Source organism: Austrofundulus limnaeus, unplaced genomic scaffold (genome assembly GCF_001266775.1).
Source record: "Austrofundulus limnaeus strain Quisiro unplaced genomic scaffold, Austrofundulus_limnaeus-1.0 Scaffold1492, whole genome shotgun sequence".
Classification (NCBI taxonomy): domain Eukaryota; kingdom Metazoa; phylum Chordata; class Actinopteri; order Cyprinodontiformes; family Rivulidae; genus Austrofundulus; species Austrofundulus limnaeus.
The window spans coordinates 42,120-50,580 of NW_013953894.1; the positions used below are offsets into that span (position 1 = coordinate 42,120).

At 44.4% G+C, this 8,461-nt stretch overlaps 2 protein-coding genes and 1 long non-coding RNA gene across 3 annotated transcripts in view; 1 reads left to right on the forward strand and 2 right to left on the reverse strand.

Moving 5' to 3' along the window:
- Positions 1–1,314, forward strand: part of mogat3a (monoacylglycerol O-acyltransferase 3a) — a gene marked incomplete in the record, with an annotated part of 9,215 nt that extends 7,901 nt beyond the window's left edge. Inside the window, 1 exon segment of the mRNA XM_014032612.1 lies at positions 623–1,314. Within this exon segment, the coding sequence (XP_013888066.1) occupies positions 623–777 (155 nt within the window).
- An 895-nt stretch (positions 1,315–2,209) lies between these two features.
- Positions 2,210–5,507, reverse strand: gp1ba (glycoprotein Ib platelet subunit alpha; the record flags this gene model as incomplete). The annotated part of the gene is given in 6 exon segments (XM_014032607.1): positions 2,210–3,500; positions 4,183–4,362; positions 4,441–4,536; positions 4,660–4,851; positions 4,925–5,020; positions 5,355–5,507. Coding segments are annotated over 6 exon segments (1,905 nt in total), but the record flags the coding sequence as incomplete, so codon positions are not given.
- Positions 5,508–6,710: 1,203 nt separating this feature from the next.
- Positions 6,711–8,455, reverse strand: LOC106535574 (uncharacterized). The gene is made up of 2 exons (XR_001312455.1): positions 8,348–8,455; positions 6,711–8,243 (listed from the first exon to the last, which is right to left on the reverse strand). It is a non-coding gene; the product is annotated as an uncharacterized LOC106535574 (long non-coding RNA).
- Between the last annotated feature and the right edge of the window lie 6 nt (positions 8,456–8,461).

The following is an 8,461-nucleotide window of genomic DNA, read 5'->3' on the forward strand; positions in this document are numbered from 1 at the left end:
GCAGAGCATCATGGGAATCGCCCTCCCTCTGTTCCACGCCAGAGGAGTTTTCCAGTACAGCTTCGGTCTGATGCCCTACAGGAAGCCCATCCACACCGTCGGTATGTCACCATGTTCTGAAACACTGGTCCGGCTGTGATCTAGAACCTGTTAGAACCTGTTAGAACCTGTTAGAACCAATTAGAACCAGTCAGAACCTGTCAGAACCTGTTAGAACCAGTCAGAACCTGTTAGAACCAGTCAGAACCTGTTAGAACCAGTCAGAACCTGTTAGAACCTGTTAGAACCAATTAGAACCAGTCAGAACCTGTTAGAACCATTCAGAACCTGTTAGAACCATTCAGAACCTGTTAGAACCAGTCAGAACCTGTTAGAACCAGTCAGAAACTGTTAGAACCAGTCAGAAACTGTTAGAACCAGTTAGAACCTGTCAGAACCAGTTAGAATAGAACCAGTTAGAACCAGTTGGAACCAGTTAGCACCTGTCAGAACCAGATAGAACCAGTCAGAACCCATCAGAATGTTAGAACCAGTTAGAATGTTAGAACCAGTTAGCACCTGTCAGAACCAGTTAGAACCAGGACTTTGGTACTGACCCGGCTCTTCCTGGTTCTGTTCCCAGTTGGGAAGCCCATCTCGGTGTCTCAGAACCCCTGTCCCAGTTCTGAGGACATCGAGCGTCTCCACAGCGTCTACCTGCAGGGACTGACGGAGCTCTTTGAGCAGCACAAGAACTCGTACGGARTGGGTCAGCACCAGCACCTCACCTTCATATGACCACATGTTCTGGTCCAAAGACCCGCCTCAGAACTCCACAACACCTGACCTCTGTGAACACACCCTGTGACCCTGTTCCTGCGCTCTGATTGGCCGATTCAGACTCGACCTGAAGACCAACACCAGGCTGATGAACTGAAACACATCCACGGTTCTTCCACAGGAAGAGGGACCGAGCCGGACCAGAACCTCCTGCAGGTCTCAGCTGTAATCAARGTGACTGAGCAGCAGGGGGCGCCACAACCAAAGATTTCAGAAGTGTTCTGGTGGTCCCACCTGGACCACAATCTGAGTCTGGGTTCAGTTTCTGAGGATCTGAACTGGTGTTTCTGATGTTTACATGTTTCAGGAAAAATCAACACGTTACTGATAATAAAACACGCCTTTCACAATAAAACATCTTAATAATTAAACAATAATAATAATTAAACAATAATAATAATTAAACAATAATAATAATTAAAGCTGTATAAAACATAGGAATGATGAAAATTGTCTTTACTAAGAAAATAAAAACTTTTGAGTTCATGGATCTGATTTTTGACACTTTTCTCTTTGAAGTCAGATGAAAGGTAAAAAGTTAAGCCACGCCCCCTCACTTTATGTTTGCAGCTAAAAAGAAAAGTTTAATTTTTAAACATTTATTCTGACTTTACACACGTCTTGAATCGAMTGAAGACCCAAAGTTAATCTGTTGTAGACGTTCACCTGATAATTACTGTTCCAATGAAAGAATGTGATATTTTGCTAACAGAGACCTGAAACATTTCACCAGTTTAAAATCACAACGATCAGGATGCATTAATGAACCCATCTTTACCTGCTTCCTCCTGTCCGGGTCACAGGTCCATGTCCAGCAGTCACTGTGTGAGAGGCGGGGACACCTGGACATGTCTCCAGTCCATCACAGGGACACATGGAGACAATCARTGACCCTCTGTCTCACACAGGGACAGTTTAGAGTCACCGACATGTTTGTAGGAGAAAACTATGAAGGTAGATATGTGTCAAAACCCACCTGCAAAATTTAGATCTGCATTTCAACATTTAACCTGCAAAAAGTTCAAACAAGCAAGTTACAATTCAAAAAGTTTCAAGTGGTTTTTGACACTTATCTACCTTCTGCAAAAACCCACCTGTGCACATGGAGAAAACGTTAACGTGGATTCAATCCAGCAACCTTTTGTTGCTGAGGCTCTACCAACCATGGCGCCTGGTTAACTGTAAACTCTGGTTATTAGAGGAAACGTCTGCTGTGATGGCTAACTGTAGCGTTCTGGTGCACAGGAGAAAGGTGAGCTCACCTGTAGAAGCAGGTAAACTCTGGACCATGATGGTGTTCCTCCAGGACCAGGGTTTGGAACCCTCTGATTTAGAAGAGGATGTCATCAGCATAACGAATTATTTCATTAAACAGTTCAGAAACACTCAAGACTGTTTCAAATGTTTTATTTGTTTTAAAATGAAAGACAGATCAGTGTGACGTACAGAAGCTGAACAGGAAGTGATATATTTAGCTCCTCCCACCACAGATGTCACTGCACCGCCTCTTCCTCAGGAGGCGTGGCCACTCCCCAAGGCATGCTGGGTAAATAGTGTGCCAGCCACTCCCCCCAGCTGCTCCTGGGGACCTCCTCTCTGCCTCCTGGTCCTCGTTTCACCTCCCAGCCTCCTACCACCCAATCCAGCTCCTCCCTCCCTTCCCGTTGCTCCTCCCTCTCCTCCCGCAGAATCACGCTGTAGCGCTTTTTGGCTCCTCCTCCTTCACCTCCAATCAGATCTTGATCCCCCCTGACCCTCCTCCCAGAGACCTGACACTCCTTCACCACATCCCTCCATCCTTCTATCTCCTCCTCTCTCCTCACCACCCTGTACAGAGTCTTCTTGTACACCCCCCTCTCCTCCCTCCCCCCTTCTTCCTCCCCCACAGCCTCCTCTTCCTCCCTGCTGATGAACAGAACAGAGCGATAAAGAGCCATCACTCCTCCGTCTCCTGCTCCTTTCTCCTCCGTTCTCCTCTTCATCAGCAGCTCCAACTCCTCCCTGCTTTTGATCCTTCCGACCCAGGCTGCGCTCACCGGGCTGTAGACGGTCCGGTACCAGGTCACCAGCCTCACCAGGGTCACCAGGACACACGCTGCAGCTGCAAGGCAGAGCAGCAGACATCCTGCAAACAGCCAAACACAGAACACTCCACCGGAACCTGGAGACCCTGCAGAACTCAAGAACCCCACTGAAGAGATCGACAATGTCGTCTCAGAGGTGCTGGGTGTCGTCAGAGTCTGGATGGTAGTTGTCGTGGCTGGTGTGGTGGTAGTTGTTGTGGTCGGTGTTGTTGATGWTACGGTTGTAGGAACACCTGTGGTTGTTTCCACAGCTTCTATCAGACCACCAGTCGTTGGCAGTCCCATCAACTCAAACGACCCGACTAACGATCGTTTAGTMTTCATCTCTGATCCAGAGGTGTGCAGCAGTTCATAGTACCGGGTGAAGGTTTGGTACCAGGACCACGTCACCACCGAGTGCTGCGTGTGCAGCTGGAGGAACACCTGAGTGGGGGCAGCAGTAGCTGGGGTGGTTTTAGTAGCGGATGTCGTCATGTGCAGAGCTTCTGTTGTCACCTGGAGCTCAGGTGGACCAGTTTCTGTTGAAACTGAGCACAGGTCCGATTCTTCCAGCGTAAACACAGGTTTCCCTTTGTACTCCTCAGGAGAGTCACAAACCTGGAAACATCCAAACACAAACAGGTCCACGCACAAATCAGAACTGGTTTCCACAAATCAGAACTGGTTTCCACAAACCAGAACTGGTTTCCACAAATCAGAACTGGTTTCCACAAGACTTCAACTAGCTTTGGTTTAAAAAAAATCTGATTCCATTGTTTGGAGCAGTGGAGGGCAGCAGTGGGACAGCTCTAGACTAGTTCAGGTCCTACYTTTTGTGTCTGATTTGGTGACATGTCCTCTTCTGCTCCTCTTGTGTGTGGGGTCCCACAAGGCTCAGTTTTAGGCCCCCTCCTCTTCACACTGTACCTGCTTCCTCTTGACTCTATACTTAGAAAATTTGGGATCTCTTCATTGTTATGCTGATGACACCCAGATTTAGTCCAGTAAAGGACACCAGCTGTCCGAGCCCTCTGTTTTTATGTCTAGAGGAAATCAAAGCCTGGATGGCTGTGAGTTTTATAAAGTTTAATGAAAATAAAACTGAGGTGATGTTTGGAAGCTTCAAAGACACCTGATGTAGATGTTGGTTCACTGACCCAATACATTGAGCCAACGGTTACTAACCCAGGGGTAAAATGATGCTGGACTAAAGGTAGAAAACCACCTCAGAGGGGTTGTAAATGAAGTCTTTACCCTGTGAGGCAGCTGGCTACATAAAYCCTGTGTCTGTGGGACTCACCAGGCTCTCCACATCCACCTGGATGATAGGACCGTCTCGGACGTAGACATTGAGCTCGTACTCATTCAGGTATTTGTGAAGGTAAGAAAGAGAACAAGAACAAGCCCAGGGATTGGCTGACAGGTAAAGGTATGGCACCTCCTCCTTCTTGATGAACCAATCATTGGGCATCACCTTTATCTGAGGAGAAACGTTAAGGAGCATCAGTTTCAGGGTTCTGCTCTGCTGCCCCCAGCAGATCCAGGTGCTCCCACTCACCTGGTTGCTCTCCAGGTAGAGGGTCTCTATGGCCATCAGAGGGTGGAGCAGGTGAACGGGAAGAACTGAGATCTGATTGGCTGTCAGGTCCAGGATCTGAAGGTTGGACAGAAGATCTCCAGTTGTAATTTAGTTTATTAGTGTTTTAGAGTCCCATGCTAACCTGCTAACATGCTAAGATGCTAACCTGCTAAGATGCTAAGATGCTAAGATGCTAACCTTCAGCTTGTTGAGCCCAGAGAAGCTGCGGTCGCTCAGAGCTGAGATGGAGTTATTTTCCAGGTAGAGCTCGCTCAGAGCAGGACAGGCTGTGAAGGACCCGTCAGACAGGAGGGTCAGGTGGTTGGACCCCAGCCGGAGGACACTGAGACTGGGCAGGACCGGACCAGGACTGGGTGTCACCTCGGGGATCTGTAGAACCAGACGTGGATCACTCAACATGGATCAGACTCATGGACCAATCAATCAGCTGTTTGGGTTCTACCTCGTTGGCCGTCAGGTCCAGCTCATGGATTTCTGTAAAAACCTGGAAGGAGGTCCAGGACAGAGCGGAGAACAGGTTGTTTGGAAACAGCAGAACCTGAAGGAAGAGAAAACAGATGTTTGTTTTTATGATTACCCAAAGAGGAAGTTGATAACCCRGCCTCCAGTCACTCAGAGGACAGGAGCTGGGACTCCCTGGTCCTCCTCTGAGGATCCAGTCAGGATGTGGTCTGGTTTCTGAGCAGAGGACATTTTATCTGAGCTGGGTTTGGACTCTGCAGGACTCAGATAAGATGAGGACTTCCTCCTAGCTTCTCCTGACAGGAATATTCAGACCGTTTGAAAAAATTTAATGTGAAACTGAGCGACTCTGTAAAATTAAACCGAACAGAAGTTCAGCTCCAGATGTTTAAATCCTTGTTTTGACTTACCTTCGTCCTCTGATCCAGTCCCACCGGGACGTCCCTGAACCCGGCTCCTGTGCAGTTCTCTTTCGGACGGTGGTCTTTATCCCTGCCGCTGTGGCAACCGTCCACTGATGAAACCACAGCCACAGGTGACAGGAGGAGGAGGAGGAGGAGGAGGAGCTGCATGATGAGAGACCCTCAGAGACAAACGGTCTGAGGACAGACTGAAGACGTCTCTCAGGACAGCAGTAAATGAGTTCAGTTGGACTCTGAGCTGCTGAAACAGGAAAAGACTAAATCCTGTTTTGCTGAGTCATTAAATATGAAACTGTTGTTGTTTATCTGAAGATCCAAACTTCCTGTGGTTCTGCTCAGAACACTGGAGGCTCAGGGTTCTGCAGGATTATAAAAAACTGTTTTTATATTTGAAGACATTTTGATGTTTTATAAAAATGTTCCTTAATTTAAATGTCCATCATGTCCAGCTCTTAATCTGATCCACAGATTATTAAAATTTGATTATTATAAACTGATCCACAGATTATAATAATCAAATTATTATAAATTGATCATTATAATCTGATCCACAGATTATTATAATCAATCAGGTTATAATAATCTGATTATTATAATCTGATCTACAGATTGTTATAATTAGATTATTATAATCTGATCCACAGATTATTATAATCTGATCCACAGATTATTATAATCTGATTATTATAATCCAATTTAAGATTGTTATAATTAGATTATTATAATCTGATCCACAGATTATAATAATCAGATCCTCAGATTATTATAATCTGATCCACAGATTATTATAATTTGATTATTATAATCAGATCCTCAGATTATTATAATCTGATCCACAGATTATTATAATTTGATTATTATAATTCGATCTACAGATTGTTCTAATTAAATTATTATAATCTGATCCACAGGTTAGAATAATCTGATTATTATAATTTGATTATTATAATCTGATCCACAGATTATTATAATCAATCAGGTTATAATAATCAGATTGTAATTTAATTATAATCTGATCCACAGATTATTATAATCTGAATATTATAATCCAATCTACAGATTGTTATAATTAGATTATTGTAATCTGATCCACAGATTATTATTATCAATCAGGTTATGATAATCAGATTATTATAATTTGATTATTATAATCCAATCCACATGATATTATAATTAGATTATAATCTGATCCACAGGTTAGAATAATTAGATTATAATCTGATTACTCTTATTTGATCCACAGCTTATAATGATCAATCAGAATGATTGTTATAATCTGTGGATGTTTGTCTGTTGGTCTCTCAGCCACCACAGCAGGGACACATCAAAGACACAAACAGGAAGTGAAGAGTTGTTGACACTTTATTGCCATCATGTTGTCTGCAGAGCCTGAGATTGGTTCCTGATACAACAAACAAAAACAACAACAAACCAACACCGACAGAAACACAGCRGAGGAGCTCTGGGCCAATAGGAAGAGCTTACATCATGATGTCATCATGTCCATGTTTGTGACTCTGTGTCACACATTCTGAGGATCTGATTGGATGGAGGTATGGATGGGCGGGGACAGTCACTGAGGGTTGTTTTCCTCTAAATGTTCTGAAACCAGGGTCACCTGGCAACAACCCCTCAGGCCCCTCCCCCTTTTCCTCCTCAAATCTCCAAAACAAAATAAAACAAAAATCAACAAATACAATAAAAAGTAAATTAAAAAGGACAAAAAAAAACAGCTTTAAAAAGAGAAACACATATTTTAGAATATGATGCTAAATTATCCCAGATACACACACACAGACACACACAGACACACACAGGAAGTTGCAGGACAGCCACGAAGCTCCTTTAGCAGCATCCAAAAAAACAAAAACAAATATTAATGGCACTTATACCTTTAAATAATTCTAATTTTGCTAAATGATGACATCATTAACCAAAGGGTGGAGACGGGGGTGGGGCTAAAATGCTTGGGACAGGAAGCAAATGAATACACACAAAAACAAGCAGCCAATCAGAGGCCCAAACRGGAAATAAAAACAAACAAACAAAAAGAAAGGAAACTTCATTTCCCATCAGCCCCGGCGGTGGCAGCAGGGTCCAGGATTGTCCTGTGATTGGACGGTTCCAGAGCCAGCAGAGCTTCTGATGTCATGCTGCTCGGACCAATCAGAATCACTTCTCATGTCATCATCATCATCYTCATCGTCATCYTCYTCATCYTCATCYTCATCGTTGTGGGTGCTGCTGCAGCTCCCATTGGTTGTTTTAACAAAAACACCTTAAAGCCCTCAGCTGCTCCGCTTTTTCTCCCAGCATGCTTCGCTCTGAGCAGAGCCTTAAATCAGAGTAAACTAACAAATATCTCCTGATCTATAATCATCACGTCTCCACACAGCTACAACATAAATCACTCAGTTTTCCCATGATTGCCTGTGACAGTGAACGCACCGTCAGGTTTCACGTTTAAAAAAGATAAAAACACTTCAAATATACACACAGCTCTGTAACATTTACACCTGTCCTCCCTCTGTGCGTCTGCAGGGGGCGCCGCCGAGCAGCGCTCTTTGGTTTGAAGCTCTTATTGCAGCGGTAGATGAAGCTGATCAGTGAGGCTTCGTAAAGAAAACWTTCAAAGATGATAAAYAACCAGCAGATCAGTGACTGACAGCTGCTACATCCTCAGAGAAGACAGGATGATGTGAAGAACAGCTGATGATCTGCTCCATAAACAAACTGACATGATCCATCATGTCTGAGTCTGAACTCTGATCAAACAGTCCTACTTATTACAAACACTGCTCCTTTCATTTGTTCCAACGCTTAGGTTCCATGTTCTACCTCCATGTTCTACCTCCATGTTCTACCTCCATGTTCTACCTCCATGGTCTACCTCCATGTTCTACCTCCATGTTCTACCTCCATGTTCTACCACCATGTTCTACCTCCATGTTCTACCACCATGTTCTACCACCATGTTCTACCTCCATGATGGCTCAACTCTAACACATCATCCAGTCTGTGACCTCACCATTCAGTCTGTGACCTCACCATCCTATCTGTGACCTCACCATTCAGTCTGTGACCTCACCATCCTA